Source organism: Lathamus discolor, chromosome 7 (assembly GCF_037157495.1).
Source record: "Lathamus discolor isolate bLatDis1 chromosome 7, bLatDis1.hap1, whole genome shotgun sequence".
In the NCBI taxonomy this organism is placed as follows: Eukaryota; Metazoa; Chordata; class Aves; order Psittaciformes; family Psittacidae; genus Lathamus; species Lathamus discolor.
Genome location: NC_088890.1, coordinates 14004505 through 14023050, shown reverse-complemented (window position 1 = coordinate 14023050; position 18546 = coordinate 14004505). Strand labels below are relative to the sequence as shown.

The following is an 18546-nucleotide window of genomic DNA, read 5'->3' as shown; positions in this document are numbered from 1 at the left end:
GCTTCTCAGACCAGATTCAGGCCTAAAAATAATAGAAGAGAGACTTCCTTGGGCTAAGACTGTGCTTCTAGAAGAACCAGCATATGTAATGGGACACACAGGAAGAAATAGGACAGGCAAGGGGACTCCTTTCAAGGGTGTACAAATCCAGTCTGAGGTCGGAAAACCAGTTAACTGAGATTTGGCATTTTGCATTTTTTGCAAGCGCTACTTTTGCCCCTGTGAACGCATCTCACCTATAGCTGCTGTCTGAGGTTTGGCTGGGGTGAGTCATGTAGTTAATAAGATTCCCACAGTCTCACTTTTCATTAGCCTGGCTAATTGGCGCAATAGCTGTAAAGAGGCTGGAACAAGCCTGGTGCTAGAGCTGGCTGCTCTTCCCACTACTCTGCCCTCCCCAGTAAGGGCAACATGGGTATGCCTGTACCGATCTGAATGTCAACTGCAGATGACAAGTCAGATGGAGATGCTTAAATCAAAGGTAAAACATGTATCTGTTCATAGGTCTTTGAGCAGAGGAAAACCTGGGTCTGTATTTTGACCATTAAGACTTCCGATACTATCTCAAAAGAACATTTTCATAAGCAAGCTAAAAAAACATAATCTTAACAAAAGTACTGTATATTGGCTGTATGCATCCCTGGGTCACTCACAGAAAAGAAGGCAGTAAACTTGTGAGGAGGTCAGTCTTCTTTGAAGAGCAACACAGATGAAGGAACAGACAACCCAGAAAATCTGGGGATGGTACTACATTGGCAGTGAACGCAAAGATGCTGGAAGAGAAAGTGGAGAAACTGTCTGCAGAAATGGGGTGGCATTTATTAACTATAAGATGCTGCAATTCAGCTGGAATGCCCAAACTTTGAAAATACAGCAAGGAAGACAACCGATTATGTCGCACTTCTTCAGGGAAAAAGAAGATCACAAGTTGCGTATGAGTCAACAGGGTCAGGCTGTTGCAAAAATAACATTTACCACAGTCAGATGCATAAAAAAGGAGAAAGTTATACACTGGTAAATTCATTGTCTCCACTTGCTGCAGCAAGACTTCAACTGGAGGATCATGTCATAGAAGCGCTGCAATTCAAGATGAACAGAGACTGATTGGAGACAGTCCAGAGAACAGTGGCCAGAATGACCACAGCACTGGAAAACAGGATGTACAAGGACAGAGCTAAGACTGCTTAAGTTCTGAGAAGATGGAGGGTACAAACATGGGAACACCATTTATATATGAAAAAGGATGCTGCGAAGAGAAAGGAAACGATCTGCTCTCTGCTTGTAACAAACACAACGGGAGGGAAAAGATAGTACTGGAAGGATAAGAATTTTGACCAAGCATTGGGAAGAAGCTTCCTAATAGAGAGTTAAGTATCAGAAGACCCTGCCTGAGCAGAAATGAAATCTCCATCAGCAGACTGGCAAGACATGGATGAGGCAGCCTCAGGAGTGTCCAAGATAACACTCCACTGCTGCCTTTGGTCTGCATAGAAAGACTGGGGAAAAAAAGTTTGTTTTAGAGAAATCCACAAAGAAAAAGGCTTAAGACTAGAGCAGAGTTCACAGCAAACCCGGCTGTTGGTGTTCCACATGAGGCTGCTGTGCCCAGCCCATCAGCCAGCACCACAAAAGTTACTACCATGGGCTCTCTGTGACCTTGGAAGGATCCCCTAACGTGAACACGGCACGCGCTTCCCTGCCCCAGGCACATATTTTTGCTCACAGTTTATGAATCTCTGACATACAGTCCCTGTGACACACTTTGGGAGACTATATCTGTTCTTTATTAGGCCTAGCAACTGTCCTTGTAACCAATTAGGAAAAAAAGCAGGTGGTCAACAGAAACTCTGCAGAATAAAACCCCTCAGCAAAGCAAATACCATCTCTTTAGGAGCAAAAAGAAACAAATACTGCGAGCAGAGCTAATCACTGCTAAACCCTTATAATCCAGTCCTTGCCCGGGTTAGAGACTGGAACCAAGAGCAAAACACTTCAAAAAGCATTAACTGGAGGAATGGATGAATCATTTCTCAAGGAAAAGAAGGAACCAGAACTATTTTATACTCCAAATGCTCACCATGTTGTGAAAATGGGCTCAAACCTGCCCCATCAGACTGGACCAAGAGACAAGGGGTCCCATGCTGCCTGCTGGGATGGCTGCTCTGGGGACCAGGAGGAAGGCTCCCATCATAGGCTTCACCTTGGCAGTCATAAAGAGACTGACGAACACAAACCAGCCCGCTTTTAGCTCCTCTATAAAATATCTACAGTTACCAACATCCCCTGTACCTTGTTGAGTATTATACTCAATAATATTAATAGGCTCATATTTACTGTATCTTAAAAGCTAACAATCCCATTGCCAGCACTAATTAAAAAGACAAGGAGCTGAAAAGAAGCAGCGGATTATTTCTTCAATATGGATTCATGCCTAGATTTAATAAAACCTGCTTTACTGTTATAACCATACATTTGTTTCAAGAAGACTATAAAAGATAAGTCTGCTTTCTGTTGTTTATTGACTTGAAGGGGTTTTCTTTCAGATCTGTACTACGTAATACAGCTACGGGAAGGTGGGGAAGTAGACTGCTTTCCCTGAACAAAACAACACTTCTGCTACCTGAGTATCTGGGATGTGTCTGGAATGATGGCTGTGAAGAAACCTGCACACCTATTTCAAGAGAAGTCTGAACACATGAACAGACAATAAAAGGCAGGATCAAAGTTTACCTGTAACAAATCCTCCATGTGACCTTAGAAAAAGCATTGCACCTACAGCTACAGTGACTGCCACAGCCAGCTTTTCCATAGACTGTATGGTTTCTTCCAGCCGTGGAGCATCCCTGCCACAAAACCAGAGCTCCCATTCATGCACACTCAGCAGATCTGATGCCTTCACCCCCACCGACCCACTCTGCATGTAAACATCAAGCACAGTACACATTCCTGGTGGCAATTCTTCACTGCACCGCAGCACACAACCTACCAAATAAAAATACTGCACTTAACCTACATCTGAGGATAAAATTAATGATGACAGACAGAGCAGTGTCTTCAAATTAGCTCCTTAGTAAAAATGGCGTAGACTTTCCAACAAAATCCAGAACAGTGGCTTTCCATACACACGGGTCCATCCTTCCCTGAGATGGAAGAAGAGGACTGACAGTCTAGGAGCGGGTATGTAATGCAAAACAACAAAGTAAAGATAAATTACAGACACTCTCCCAGAACCAGAGAGAGCCTTCCCTATGCAAGCTCATTTTTAGATCAGGTTTCTCATTTAAGCAGGGGCCAGAAAAAGTCTGCTGGAGACTGCTGAGACTGGATTTTGAGGCTCTGAGTGCCATGAATGCTTTCCTATGCACAAGGAGAATTATAACCCATTTTATTTCTAATTTCTCCTGCAAGATGCTGGCCCCCATGACTTCATAACAAGTTCGATTTCTCCTTCCCCATGCCTGTCTGACCCTTCTCCTTCTGTGAATCACTTAATTACGTGGAAACAAAAATACAAATGATGGTGGCTTAAAAACACACATGTCCCAGCCTCATATGGTAGAGAGCAGCCAAAATCCCGAAAGCTGTGGGTCTGCTGCTGATTAAGGATGCCAGAAGGTACTAAGGAAGATCCACCCTCTACCTACACAGCCTTGTGAACAGTGAGGGACTCTACCCCTATTTTAGCACGTATCTCACTGATTACTGGAAAAAAAGAGAGAAAAGCAGGAGTGTCAGACAGCCAGTGGTCTTACAACATTTCACTACTATTGCAGTTCTTTCCTGGCAGAGGCTTTTTGGTATCAGTGATAATAACAAGGAAAATTTAAGGAAAACTCAATTTGAGCATGTTAACAGCAACCACATTCCTTTAGCTTGTGATCATTCTAATCCAAATAGACAGGATTTCCCCCTCCCCTCTCTCCTTTCCTGCACTTAATTTCCAGGTAGAGTTTGTTAAAGCCTGAAATCCCACCTGAACTTTGGCAAGTCTTTAAAAAAATAGAAAGAAACAGCAAAAAGACCCATACACAAATATTTGGCTAAGCAACCCATAGCAAATTGCGTAATGCCAGTTAAAAGTTGGGTTTCTTAAGTATCAGCCCCAGAGGTTTTATCAGAAAGAAAATCCCACTTACTTCAGATTCTGAAGGCGAATTGTGACCTCACTCTGCATCTCCAAATCTGAAACATTTGTGTTGTGCCCCTCAGTAGTGATTTAATAAGGTAAGAAGGCCCTAAACATGCATATAAGAACTAGTTCAGCCTTGAAGCTTGGTCAAAAGAGGTCACCCAAAATCAGAAATGTAATGGTCTATCAAGCAAAACCAACCCATCTCCAGGCATGCAGCTACCTCCTGCGCACCCGCATGCCCCACAATGGTTCTGTCCATAGCAATCCCAGTCCTCAGTCCTTACAGTCATTCAGTGCGAATGGGGATTAAGTCAGCATCCAGAACACAAGGAATTACATCCATTTCTTGTATCCTCCTTGGCCTGCCTGGGAACATGCACTTCAGTGAAGCCTGGGGGTGCAGGGGCAAACTGCACTGATGAGTTCTGCAACACGTTACCAGATAGATTAAATAGCCTAATTCTCTCCAGCCTTCACTTTACCAGCCTTACTTGCAGTGGCCTGGGAAAAAAAAGGGGGAGAAAAAAAATGAAAAAAAAAAAAAAAAAAGGGGGGGGGGGGGAGAAAAAGAAAAAAGAAAAGCCCTTAAAAGAAAAAGAAGAAATATGATTAAAAATAAATTGAAAAGCCCAACTTGTAATAAAGCTGGCACTTGCCCCAGGCTTCAGAAATGTCTGAGACATGACACTGACTATAGAGACACTCCACAGAAACAATATATAGCTTTTATAGGGGGGGAAAGAGGGATATTTGCACTATTTAAAACAGGTTGCAAGTACAGTTTCTGTTTTGAAAACGCAAGGAGCCGAGCTAACAAAACACAGAACGCAGCAACAAAACAAGCAACACTCATCCTCCGAAACTGTCATTATATAATGTCACTGTTTACACTGAGCCTCCAAAAAATACCTTCTGTTATTTTTTTTTAATTAATGGGGTGCTACACAGTTAAATAAACTCATAGGCAGGATTCATGACTTTTGCATTTCTCCTTCCTATCCCAACCCTTGTTTGCAACATTACTGTTATAAATTACAACAGTACTGTTGATATTCTTCTCACTTGCTGTGATACCCAATGGAGCTCCGCAGGAGAAAGAACATAACGCAGGAAACTGTGGCATTTGATTCTGCTCTCATTTAAATGTATTTAAGTCAGACAAAACTCCACTGAAATCAACGGCTACATCAGTGAAAACCACTGCAATTCCGCTGCTGCTCCTAAGGCACTGCCGAACAACCTCCCGACGTGCAGCACGTCTCCAAATGAAGTTAGGCTACTTCTAAAATATCAGCAATCCAGGCAACTTCTTATTAGCATGAAATTACTTAAGCCTTAATTCAGCAAGGTACTTAAGCACATTCTTTATTTTACAGGCATGAGACATACCAGAGACCTTTATAAGACTAGCCCTACACTTACATTTAGGCACATGCTTAATTAAGCATCTTGCAATGTTAAAAGCCACAGTGAGGAACAGTTCCACATGAATTAAAAGCTGCTTCACACCCTCCGAGGCACGTCACCATTTTAAGTTTGCTCTATCCCAGGTTTGGTTGTACCACTTATGAGATAACCCTTAAAGTATGAGATCAGAGGAGGAACAGACAATAATTTGAGTAACGTCAATCAGCTGAAATACACTTTTAATTTCTGTCTGATGCTTACTGAGCTTCTTTCACAGTGAATGCACGTGCAGGATAACAGCTTTAAAGCATTCCTTTGCAGACTTTCCCTAAACAGCACTCTTCAATGTGTAACCTTATTGCTTATGAGTAAGCATAAGCAAATACAGGGGGAGAGCGCACACCTACGAAAACAGCTGGGAACAAACATACCACTGCTGAATTTTCACATCAGATGCAAGGAGAAAAAACAAACCAGCAAACCTATTTCAGAAGCTGCATCTCTTCAAAGAGCCCACAGAAACCTAAACCATTACTGCAGGATCTTAATTTACCAAGAGAAGCAAAAGCAGCTACTGTAAAAATAAATAAATAAATAAATACAGAAATAGACATCCATAGCCTAAGAAGACTTCTGGATTTGGATGTGCACATAATCCAGGTGATTACATGTCTAATGACCCACCTTCTGCATGTACATGCTTGTATCTGCACACACAACTGCAGAGCTTTAGGTGCCAATGTCAAGGTGCTCTGAGGACTTGGATTTATGCTGTTATTTATCAAAGACCTTAGAAGCAAAATAAAACAAAAGCAGGGCGAAGTAAAAACAATAATCTCAGCAAGTGCAACAAAGTGGTAGTTTCCCCTTACCCTTCAACAGTTAGAGAAAATTTAAGGCTTGTTGATGTCAATAAGCAGTTACAACCAAGACATTAGTAATAGTGAGGATAGGGAATGCGGTGTGAATGTTCTCAGCATGGTTCATTGACAAGAGATCTAAAAATTGAATTATTAAGGGAAAAAAACATTGATTCTAAAATCCCGGCAAGGTAGCCAGCCTTTGTTAAAACTTATTTAATTTTTCCAGCGCTGCTTCATTCCCAAGCTCTCAGAGCCACAGCTTTTCCATTGAAAAGCGAAAGACATTTTACGCACAATTTTCCCTCTACTAGAAAGAGGTATATTGTGCCCTTCAGTGAACATAAAATTGATATTATCATCTCTTAGTTTATATCTCACTACTTAACCTTCAGATTAAAAGTTATTAGATTTGAATGACTAAAAAGACATCATGTCACCTTCCGTTCAATGTTGGGAGACGAGAGAACTTGGGGGACAAGTCTGAATGATAAAAACACACAGTTATCAGGAGCATAAAGTTGTTTTTCACCTTCTCTGATGGAACAGCCCCAGCTCTGCAAATGCACCATGGTGTAATCATCAATTATCAGTGTGCCTGCATGGAGTTTAATCTATACTTTTAAATGGCTCTTTCAATAGCAACAGCAGTTTAATAATTAGGCTTTGTGTCTCTTCGGACAGGATGACTCAACACGGACGCTCCCTCAAAGTCTAACAAACAAATTTGGTCTAACCCACTTGTGTCAATATGAAACAAAGACTTTATCTTGGCTCTAATTTAGCAGTTTTGTTCTAAAGAGATAAGTCCACATCATGATCAATGGGACCATAAAACTCCTGATGCAGTTTGCAACCTCTCCTCATGGGTTTCCAAAATAAGATGAAACCCACCAAACTATTAACAAAAAAGCCTGAAACAAAGGCATTACTTTAATTTACACTGGGATATATTAAGAATTCTTTCAAGTCAAACCTCCTTTTTGGTTTGCCCAACTAAAGCAGCCTCCCAATGACACAACAAATGCCCCATTTCTTGTACATTTTCCTCATCTTTGGACATAACCAACATGTGAAGAAAGCACCTATTCCCTCTGGAGTTCACCTCCCTCAGTCTAACACTTCACATCTCAGCAATTCTCAAAACAACTACTGCCAAAGGGCCCAACTGTGGCATCTTCACATGGATACCACAAACACCCCCAACTGCAGGCAGTGAGGCTGACTGTGAAGAAATCACTGACTTGAGCACAGACACCAAAACCTAATCTTAATTTCTTGGGTCTATCTAGACATTCTTTTTTCTTCCTACCCATGAACAAAACTGCATTATTCATTTGTATGCATTCCGTGGAACCAAAGTGTAAAAAGTCCAAACCAGGATGCAATGAAATATATATTTTGCCATCTTTTTTTTTTTTTTAAGGGAAAACCCCTTCTCACTCTGTGGACACACGGCAAAACCAGTATTTATCTACATTCTCCAGGAAGCTTGAAGTGACACTTCATAATTACAGTATAGCTCAGCTCAAAGGCAAAGGGAAGAAAATAAACTGCCCTACAATTCTTTATATAAACTTCCTCCTTGTTTCTCCATGTACCAGTTGCATTTGTATTGCTATTCCAGTTCATCATAAACAGTCACCTTGTAACCCTTTTTATCAAGCAATCTAGGCACTACCTAAAAGTACACTACAGTCCATCAGACAAGCTATAGGTTTACATTATACAAACATTCCGATTCTGCCTGCTCAGCGCAGGTTGTCAATAAATGCAAGCAATTGCAAAACAGCTATGTGGGTTTTTTTCTTAAGAGAACACTGATACGAGCCTGCCAGTTCTGCAAAATAAACTCTTTGCAATCTCTGCAGCTAATCTGTCAACAAATTACTATTAAAGTCATACCTCCTAAAAGTTCAAAAGCATTCGGGATTAGACAAAAGATTCGGAGTTTTATACTCATGGGGCAGTACTTGAAGTTACGGTATCAAAGTGAATCTTGCTATTGATGTGGAGAGGTTTGTATTTCTGCCACCACGCAACACAGCGTTTGGTGTCTTGCTGCTCTATATCAGAATTCAACTTTGTGTTCATTCTCTTTGTTCAGTTCACATTCTTGTTTCTTTGCTAATAATGTGAAGAACACTTTACTGAATAGTCCTGAGGATAAAAATAGAACACAATAAATAATATTTATTTTATGAGCTGGGGAAAAAAAAAAAAAAAAAAAAAGAAGAGAAGGGAACTGGCTAGGACTGAAGCACCAAACCTTCTATTTGAGTAGAGATCAGAAACCACTGAAGCAACTAAAGCTGTGATCATGTACATTAATAGGCAGTTTGTCCCCATGAGTCTTTATTTATTACTCCTTGGTAGACAGGAGTCACCCCATCATTACGTACTTTCTGTCCAAGCTTCCCTCACCCAGCCTGACTTTCAGCTTGTGGGTCACCCCGACACCCATTCTGCACCTCCCAGATGTCTTCTATGACACTTCAGAGCCACAGATGATGCCAGACTCTGCCTGGTACCCCATTCCCTGTCCCTTGATTCTGCCTCTGTGGCTACCTCGGGACCAAGCTCCTGCACTCTGCTGTCTCGCCTCATGGCAAATGAGCACTTCTGATCTCTTTGGGAAATCCAGTGACCCAGGTAACTTTCATGCCTACTCCAGGTTTTACAAGCACGTCACCAAAATCCTGCCCATTCCAACTCATCCTGACAGTCATTCCCACGAGATGCCAAACAGCAGCACCTATGGAGTCAGCAGCAGTGGAAAGGCAACCTCTCTCACCTTCAGTTGGTGCCAAAGCACTGTGGGAAAGGCTTTTCTGTCCCTTTCAGTCTGATTCTGGGAATGATTCCTCCTACGTGTACCTCCATTTTTATCCAACTCTTCCACAGATGCACTGTCCCTGAAGAGTCGCTTGCACTGCTTTTGCTTTCATACATCACGATTACAAATACAAACATCAGCTGGAGCTATTTGGTTTTATTATGCATAGAAGAACTCATCCCCACATTTGCTACTCCCAGCTTAACACTATATTTTACAAGATCGCTAATGCTAAAATAATTTAGCATCACATCACTCTCTGTCTCCTTGCATGGCAGAATCACCCTAAGATGACATGGGAAACATAAAACTTGTCCTGCAAGTCCTCCCTGCACTTACTGCAAGAGTGCTCGCACTGTACACTGTTCCTTCAAACACAGGAACATCTGTGGTGCTCCATATTTTTCCATGGTAAAATATTTACAAGTTTGTAAACCCATTAAAACTTCCTAAAAAACCTGAAGCAGTCCTGTTTTCCTCACTCACACTAACAAAGCTATTAGGCCTTATAAATTCATAAATGTCACAAAAAAAGGTGAACCAGAATTCAGCACAGATGCTCTACAGATGCAATTGTACATCCAGGTTTTACCGCTCAGCCAGGCTCATCACAGGGATACACAACTAACGCCAACAGCAAAGCTCAAACTACCCATCGCTGCTTTCTTATTTTTCAGACAAAACAAGTGCCAGGTGGCAAAATGAAAAGATCTGAATGAAATGCTCTTACGAAATAGCTGTTTAATTCAGAACTCATTCATTTGTATTGAAGAAGCGTTTTGTAGAATGCATTCTGTTAAGTGACCTGAGAGCATATGTTGTATACGGAGAAACATCTAAACATTATGCTCCGTGTTGTATGTGTATCTGTAAACGCTTGCATTAGCTGTCTGAAAACAACGGGGTTTTCTTCTTTTCAGCATTTAAAATATTTTCCAAACACAAAGATTGATATTTTTATGCTAGCTCTGATTACCCTTTTGTTGTTACCAGGTCTTTTTTTTTTTTTGTTGCTGTTGTTTTAAATAACTGCTTCAAACTTTGCGACCAACTTGCTCTTTAAAAGATAAACTCCATGGAGAAGTTAGTCATCAAAACCAATTAACAGCAGAATTTAAACACAGAACATAAAGGTCTTTTAAGAACTTGGAGAAAAGCAAGCTCCCCGACCACGTTTACTGCGGTGGCGGAGAATAAATAAACTAGAAGCTAAAATGTGAGCTGTGTGAAAGCAATGCCTCAGTCCTGCCGCCCAGCCCCGCACCCTGCTCCAGAGGGGCCAGCAGCATTTGTGCTTCTGCCGGGCACCCTTTGGGGGAGGACTCACCTAGGAATGAATGGGTGCCACTCCTTAATTGACCCAATGGGCGGCTGTTGAATGACACAACCCATTACATGCGAGATTAGGATGTTATCTAAGGCAGCGTGAGCTCTCCGGATGGCTACGGAGAAGCCTTGGCACAGGGTGCTCGCAGACAAGGTGGTAGGAGTGGAGGAGCAGAGGTTTGAGCAATTCTAGTCTACTCTGCACGTGTTTGTGTGAGCCCCCCCTCTCTGTTTCTCTCTGCACATCGGAAAATTCCATAGCACTCCTATGGAAAACACGGCGTAATTAACTCATTTTGATACGCAGCCTTTTTAAGACGAGACCTTTGTGTTGAACATATTTTACTGTTCCACTCCTCTTCTACTGTCCTATATTAATCAAAGCTGTAACCCCTGTTGTCTTTGCACTACGAATCAGAATGTGCCCCTGGCAAAGAATGAGGGAAAAGTCAACAGGAATTAAGTTTCAGTGCAACTGTTTACTCAACTGTGGCCTGCAGTTATTGAAATTTTATCCGTGGTTTTGTGTGACTACTGCAGTAATGAATTCAGCATGGCTGTGATTTTCTCACTGATGGTATTCTCACTTCAAGTAAAAACCTGTAGGATGAAAATGACTGAAACAACTAAAGTCTACGCATTTAGCATTATCCATTTCTCTGACTTGTTTAATTATGGCAGCTTTCTGCCTTAGGTTGGCAAACGGGGTCCCCTGCTCCTCTGCAAGCCTTGGGTTTGCTTTGTTTATGAGTGCAGGTTTTCCTTCCCTGCAACAACCTGCTAAAAAGATCACTGTACACTTAGGGGAGTCTTAACCAGCTGCCAATCGCTTATTTAAAAGGTTTTAAGAATGCTTATTGCATTACAGAAAGTGAGGGTTAGGCGTAAGTGTATCCACCATGGCTCTGCTGCAGCCTTTGTTCCCAAACACGTTCATGATACATGCCCAGCACTTTGGTGTAAAATTTCCTCGGAGGGTTTCAAAATTTTATCAGGGAGAAGAAAAAGACAAAACGCATTATGTGGGTAATTTACACTGGTGAAGCTGGTCACTTCAAAGAAAACGCACTAATTAAAATACAGAGGCAGAAGGCACAATTGGGTTCCAATTCTTCTGAACTGAGGAGCAGTGACACAGGATGTATTTATTTATTTACCCTGATGTTTTCTGCACCAGATACCTCCCTCTGCAGCCTTTCTTACTAACAGAAAACATTCTGTTGATAGGGGTTGCTAGGTTATATTAAAATTTGTTGCAAAAACAAAACTTAATGTTAGTGTACGTTCCACCCAGCGACATCTTTTGGAAACCAGTTATTTGTATACCCAGTTCACCCCATCACTGCCACCAGACACAACACATTCAGGCAATGGAAGCCAGCCCTGATCTTTGGGTATTTCCAGGGAATTATTAAAAAGGAGCCCCGGAAGAAAAGTCCAGCATTTCCCTTTACATTAACAATTGCAATCCCCTACTGACAAAAATGTACAGAATGTCATCGGCAAGTCCTGAAAGCATCCTCTGCCTGGCAAATACAAAGGGCTTGGGAGGGGGGATTAAACGCTTCATGCTTTTTCTGCAAGTAGGAAACTTGTAATATGTCTTACAGTACCTGCTGTTGCTGAAGATGTGCTAAATCTGCAGCCCCAATTTCAACTGAAGGTGTCTCGCCGTTTGATCTCACTTCCCGCAGGCTGCACTCTAGTAAATGGTTGCCACCGCTCGCTCCATTCTGAATGGCTGAACCGTTACTTTTTGTCTCAGTCCCAGATTCTTGCATCATGACTCAAAAACCTGAAATAATTTAAGGGAGGGGAGGGAGGGGGAAAGAAAAAAAAAGCAGCTGTTAAAACAGTTGCTGTATATAAGGAGACATGCCCTGGTTTAAATCCTGCCAAAACTGTAAACATTTGTCATTTCCCTTCATGCGATTTATCTTTCATTAATGGTTCATGCTACTAGTTTATGTTTATTTATCTGTTGGTACAGCTATAATTTTAGTAAGTTAGTTCTGTTCTAAATATAGTGGTATTTGCTCAACATCTTTTTTCCCTTAAGAGAAAAAGAAATATTTTTGAACCAACACACAGAATCCATAATTAAATTTCTCTAGTTACATCTGGATGCTTTCCTTTGAAACGCACGAGTCATGGACAATATCACAAACTTGATACACACTAGGTAGGGGCAGGTAGGTGAAGGACAGCACTCGTATTTCAGTTCCCATTCACACCGTGATATTGCCAAGTTAACACCTTTCATTACTCTGAAGCGATTCAGAGCTAGTCTGGGATGTGCTGGACACTGTGAGGTTTCATTTAAGGCAAACTGCTTCAATGGCTCACGGAATTAGTCTTTCTGTCAAATTTCTTGGCTACAGATTTGGTCTGGCTTTGGATACACTATGGCATTACAGCAAAGATCCTCTGATGTTACTTGGCTAAACATCAGCTCAGTAGCCACAGCTACTCCCAGCCAGCCCTCTCACACTCTTGGTGGAGGTCTATTTCTGAGTGCTTCACAACAATGCATTCATCCACTGCATCAGTGGGCCCCAGGCCGCACAACAAGGATGAGGAACTCCCAGAGCTCCTGGGATTCATGTCTTTAGAAACTAATTGTCAGCATTTATGCAGAAGACTCCCCAAACAAAGCACATAAGCTAGTTTTCAGCTGCAAACTGCTACCTTTGAGATCTTTTCATGAGTTGTTTTAAAGGTGTTTCAACCTGCAAAGCCCCAAGTTCCAGGATTTATATGTTATTAACATGCTCTGCTTCCGCCAGCCCATCCTTCCCTCCCTTTGTGCTCCTTCTCTCACCCTTACCTGGCAGAAAACGGGGCATGGAAAGCCAAGCTGCATGCTCCAAGCCCACTGCCTACTCCACGCTAACTCACCACGTGCTCATGTGAGCCAAATGCCTATGTGCAGGCAGCTCACCTGCAAAGTAAGGTGTTTTGTATTTAAGGAAGAAGCTCTTGGAATTCAGTAACTAAGTCAAATCAAAAGAGAGAAGAAAAATCCCTTCACTTACAACCTATAAAGGAAAAGGCAAGAGAAAGCAGTGCATTTCAATGGGAAACAACAGGAAAAACCCTCTTCCCAGGAACTCTACACATGAGTAATTCTGAGCCCCTGGTCACTGAAGATGTGGTACCAGCTGGAGACAGCCATTCCTGCTTCCAGCACCAGCTGCCCAGCATCTGCTGGCCTGAGGTGACATTCAGGATCACACTCCACATGTAGAGTTTTGGGCTCCAGCCCAACGCACCAGTACCAGACCTCTCACTCACTTGGTAGCTCCAGACATTCATAATGATGATCCATATGGTTGATAATCAAGATGTCATGACTGAGAAGCAGCTGAGTAACAAGGGCTGTGCCACCACCCCACTCCAGCACTAGCATTCCTTGCCGATTCCCATCCAAGCTGGGGAACCACTCATTAGCCAGACCCTGCCCCAATCGTGACGGGATCTATTCACACTGATGGCTGCCCAAGCACAGGGATGGTGCTAGGACAGACTCAAATGTTCTGATTACATTTAAATAAATTTCAGCTGGTCTATGGAAACTTCTTTCAATCTGTTTTGTGCAATCTTTGAATTATGCAAGGGGACAAAAGGGCTTGGGGGCTCATTATAAAGTTTCTGTCAGCTCCCTTGTAAAAGCTCCAGAGATCTAAACAAACCTACAGCTTTCCCAATGCCACTAGCAAATGCTTTTGGGTTTTAACAAGATCCTGCTCTGACACAGGCTGAGCATGGTGTATTTCATTTTTGGTACTATAAGGAAAGCCTACAAGCATGACAACTTCTAAAGAAGTGTTTATATCTAACAAGCAAGGCTGGATTACACACCAGGCAGCAACTGCGTGGCACAGGTTGTTTCAGAAGGGATATGAGTGAGATTCTTCAGACAGCTCACAAGTTAGTCAAAGGTATACCATGTAATTTTTATACACTCCTAAGGTGGACACACCCTTTTAAACCAGAGATGAATCCGAAAGAAATAATGGATGTAATTGTGTTCTGCTTCCATCAAAATTTGGGGCCAAGCCTCAGCTGGAGAAAATGAAGCATTGCATTAGTTTACCTCAGAAGAAGACCTGTACAAGAACGACCACCATGAAAGACTGTGTTAGCAGGTTAAACCCAGAGACTCATGTCTTTGCTGTGATGAATGATGGCAAATGATGGCTGGCCCATCACCACCACCCAAACAACACCTGATGGAGGAAGGACATACTAAAGAACCGGTGGAAGGTGCTCCAGCAGACACTGCAGTGGAAAGAGATGCTAAAACCAATGTGCCACAAAAGTAAAGAAGTACGTTTCATTCTCCAACGCCCCTCAGCAAATTGACTGGAAGCAAGAACCTGGATAAACTACTAAGGAGGGTCAGAGAAAGCACCAACCAAAGCTCCGAGATGCCCCTGACAAAGACAAGAAGAATGTGCACCACTGAGGAGGAGATCTATCACTGCCTGATCACAATTTGTTGGCTTGCCCTTCTGAGCAAAATATCTCCAGGACACAGAAAATAATTCACAACCAAACTGGCCAAGAAGTTATTTATTGTCTCTAGGATTGCAAAATGCTCCTGGAAAGAAACAATAGTAGAAATTGCTACTATTTTTCCAACCTATAGGACTGAGGAAAAGATGGATTATTTATAGTATTTGGTCACAAAAAGAACACAGTTCTTGAGAATCTTTTCCATTACAAACTTCATGCTCTATTTTACCTTTCAAAGTAAAGGTAAAATAATAGTAAATCATAGTTAAAGTAACAATACCATAGTAAATAAAATCCAGCCAAGTACCTCTTGAGCTGTCCCAGCCCCTCCACTGGCTGTGCCACCCTACACAGCCTATTCGCAGCAGCCATCAAGGAAATGAAGCTGGAAATGGGAGTTTGCAAAAGGAATGTAAAAAAAAAAAAACAAAAAAAAAAAATTCTGTTTGGACTTTCAAAAAAAGTATTTTTAAAGCGGAAGTGAACATCTTTGAGCAAATTTTGCTTTAAAAACACCCATTCACAGGGAGTCGACTTCAGTGTAACTCCGACTGGACAACAACACAAACCAAATCCACTTTGATAAAACACCTCCAACAGAAAACAGGGTTTTCAAGGCAGGAAAGATAAAAGTGTTTATTTCTTCACTGTAGTCAAATGCGAGTTGACATAAATAATCACAGTTTGGTTTGATCATTAAGCGTCATGTCATGAAAATCAACCTGTGAGAGCTTTCTGCAAGAATGATTATTATTTGTCTTTTTGAGCACACCTAAATGAGCTGAGGTGATGGTACACCGAGGATGGCTGAGATAATTGTCTCTCCTCAGCACAGAGGAGCAGGCCTTACAGAAGCCCATTAGCGAAGTCTGTCATTCAAAATCGTGACAGAAAAAAGCAAAGCAAGGTTGGCTTTATGCAACGTGATTAGGTTCTGTGGGAATGGAACTGAAGCTTCAGGTCTAGTATCACAATCTGTGATTCTGGTCTGAATACGACCCCAAATAACCAAGAGTGCTGAAGAAGCTGTTATGCATAATGATTTGCTATAGGAAATACAGTACTCCACAAGCGCTTCTGTGACATGCAAGAGACCACGTTCTGACTTAAGAAATTTAATGTGAAAAAAGCACATCCATTGCTGCTTTGTGGAACAAAGCAGAATCACTCTGCTATCAATTCTGCAAAGGGAAATGTATTTTTTACAGCTTAGAATAGGTGGGCTCTTACCAGTGTAACATCTTTTTAACAAAACAATCTGTGATATTTCATGTTAGGAGGGATACAGAATGACTTGAGATTATTAGAGGTGACACAAAATGTTTTTCCCATGAAGGGACCAAAGCTAAGCTGCCATATGAGTAACTTCTAAATTTTTCTCTTGAAATCAAGGAGCACATACTGAAAGAACTGTTCTTTTATGACTTAATGTCAGCTTGATTTAAAAATCTCACACTGGTGATCCATTTCTCAAGATTCCCATCTTAACCTGCTGAAAACCTATTCCAGCTTTGATGCATAGTCAAATATAAAGCCAAAGCTGTACAGTTTGATCCATCTCCTTGGTGAATATGTTATGTTCGAAGTAATGGAGTAAAAATTCAGTGGAGTGGAATCAAAGCAAGGCACTCTGTCAACAGGAGGACAACAGCTCATCACCTTCCAGATGACTTGGGCAGACTCAGGGGACAGCTAATTTCTTCAGGTCATGGTCAAAACTGAAAATACACAGGACAAATGTGAACTTTGGCGGAATCAAAATGATCTGAGGACTTCAGTGTCAGTGTTTTTAACTAGAAAGATGGAACCTGAAGGAATCCTAATTTTAAAAAGGTTCTGTGCTAATCCATTAAAAACAAAAGAAGTCCGTATCATCACCAAGCCAAGACGCTGCAGAACACGTCCCTCGGCTCCAGTGGACTATTTAGATGAGCAAGGTTAAGCATGGAGATTAGTAGGCAGGAGGTGGGTGCCGAAGTGTGCGATTTCTGCAATTCCTTTACTAGTACAGTTTCTAAAGACTAAGCAGCATTGTTTAATGTCAGCATGAGGGAGGATTTACTGGCTGAAGCACCCGTCAGAATGAGGACCCACTAAAAGTCTGAAAGAATAAGGGACTAATACTCAGATGTATTTAGATGCCTCACCATTCACGAAGGCATCCGGCAGACATTTTTAAGACTCCTGAATAAGCACCAATCTACATCTTTAAGCATCTCATCACCTTTAAAAAACTATCCCCAGGGTCTTCTGGGCCTTAAAATGTCTGTTTTAACACGCTTCCAGACTCAGCCTGGACTACGGATTCAGAATGCAGCCTGCGTGTTTCAAAGTTACTTCCAAGGCTGACGATTTAATTTTGGCTATTAGTACTTGGAGGTGTTTACAAATATATACGCACATAAAGATCATTCAACATTTCTCTCCCCTGGGATCAGTGCTAGAACAAGAACGTCATAAAACAAACCTTCTTTGTGAAATCTGTGAAAGATTTTAAGCTAACAAAAAGTTCAGTCTTTATTCCAGGGCAGTTAATTAAGGTTGACCAAGTCAGGCAGAAGTAAATTAACTTGGCTGATCAATTATTTATATGAAGTAGAATAAATGCCCTTAAAGAACCTGGCCCAGCCATGAAAGGACATGTAAATTAAACACAACACAGACTTATAAAATAAACTACTACTTCTATAGGTACAAGAGTTAATGGTAAAATCAGTTTTAAGTGATCAGATCACAAGAACCAGTCTTAAATTCTCTAGCAGGCATACTATCCACACGTGCACAGTTTGCGAGTAAACATTTCACCTATTTGGTGCAAGCAGTTCCCCAAAGCAAGCTCAGAACTAACTAACTTTAGAGCACTTCTCTGTATAATTATATATATAAAAAAGTCCCCAAACAAATAATGTTTGGAAGCATTCCATGACAGCACAACGCTGCAAAGAGGACTGTACCTCTTGAAAACTGAACGTGCTCCAGAGCCAGGCAATACACAAATCACAAGCAAAGCTGCTTCTTACCCTCGGCACAGGTACAAAAGCAGCCTGGTGCTCCTAGCGCCCCCGTTATCAGCACCAAGGACCACGATGACTTTCCCAGACCACTGCCTGACTCACACGTAGTGTCTTTTAGTCTCGGTATCTCTGGAGCAAGTGCCCTGCCAGGGAAAGCTCCTCAGGCTCCACATCCCACCACCACCGCTTCTGAATTTTTCCAGGAACATGTTTTGATGGTCCCCAGACACTGCTGAAACACGCATCTCCTCCAGCTGACCCCCTGTCCCTAGGTCGGTGAGGTGGCCAGCAGCAACATCCCACCATCCATGAGTTCAGTACAAGAAAACAGGATTCACTAGTGGAAATTAAAAGCCTTGAGTAAGGTAAGGCTTTGATCTACCGCGAGGGAAGGCGTACAGATGTTCAGCTGCTCATTTACTAAATTACACCATGTCACAATTAACTGTGAAT

At 41.8% G+C, this 18546-nt stretch overlaps 1 protein-coding gene across 19 annotated transcripts in view; it reads right to left on the bottom strand.

Moving 5' to 3' along the window:
- The window catches only part of FOXP1 (forkhead box P1), a 386150-nt gene that overhangs the window by 154129 nt on the left and 213475 nt on the right, over positions 1–18546 (bottom strand). For all 19 annotated transcript variants that reach the window (XM_065686928.1, XM_065686923.1, XM_065686924.1 and 16 more), the window contains one exon: positions 12175–12356. In XM_065686928.1, the coding sequence (XP_065543000.1) occupies positions 12175–12345 (171 nt within the window). In that variant the 5' untranslated portion in view covers positions 12346–12356. The remainder of the gene's footprint in view (positions 1–12174; positions 12357–18546) is intronic.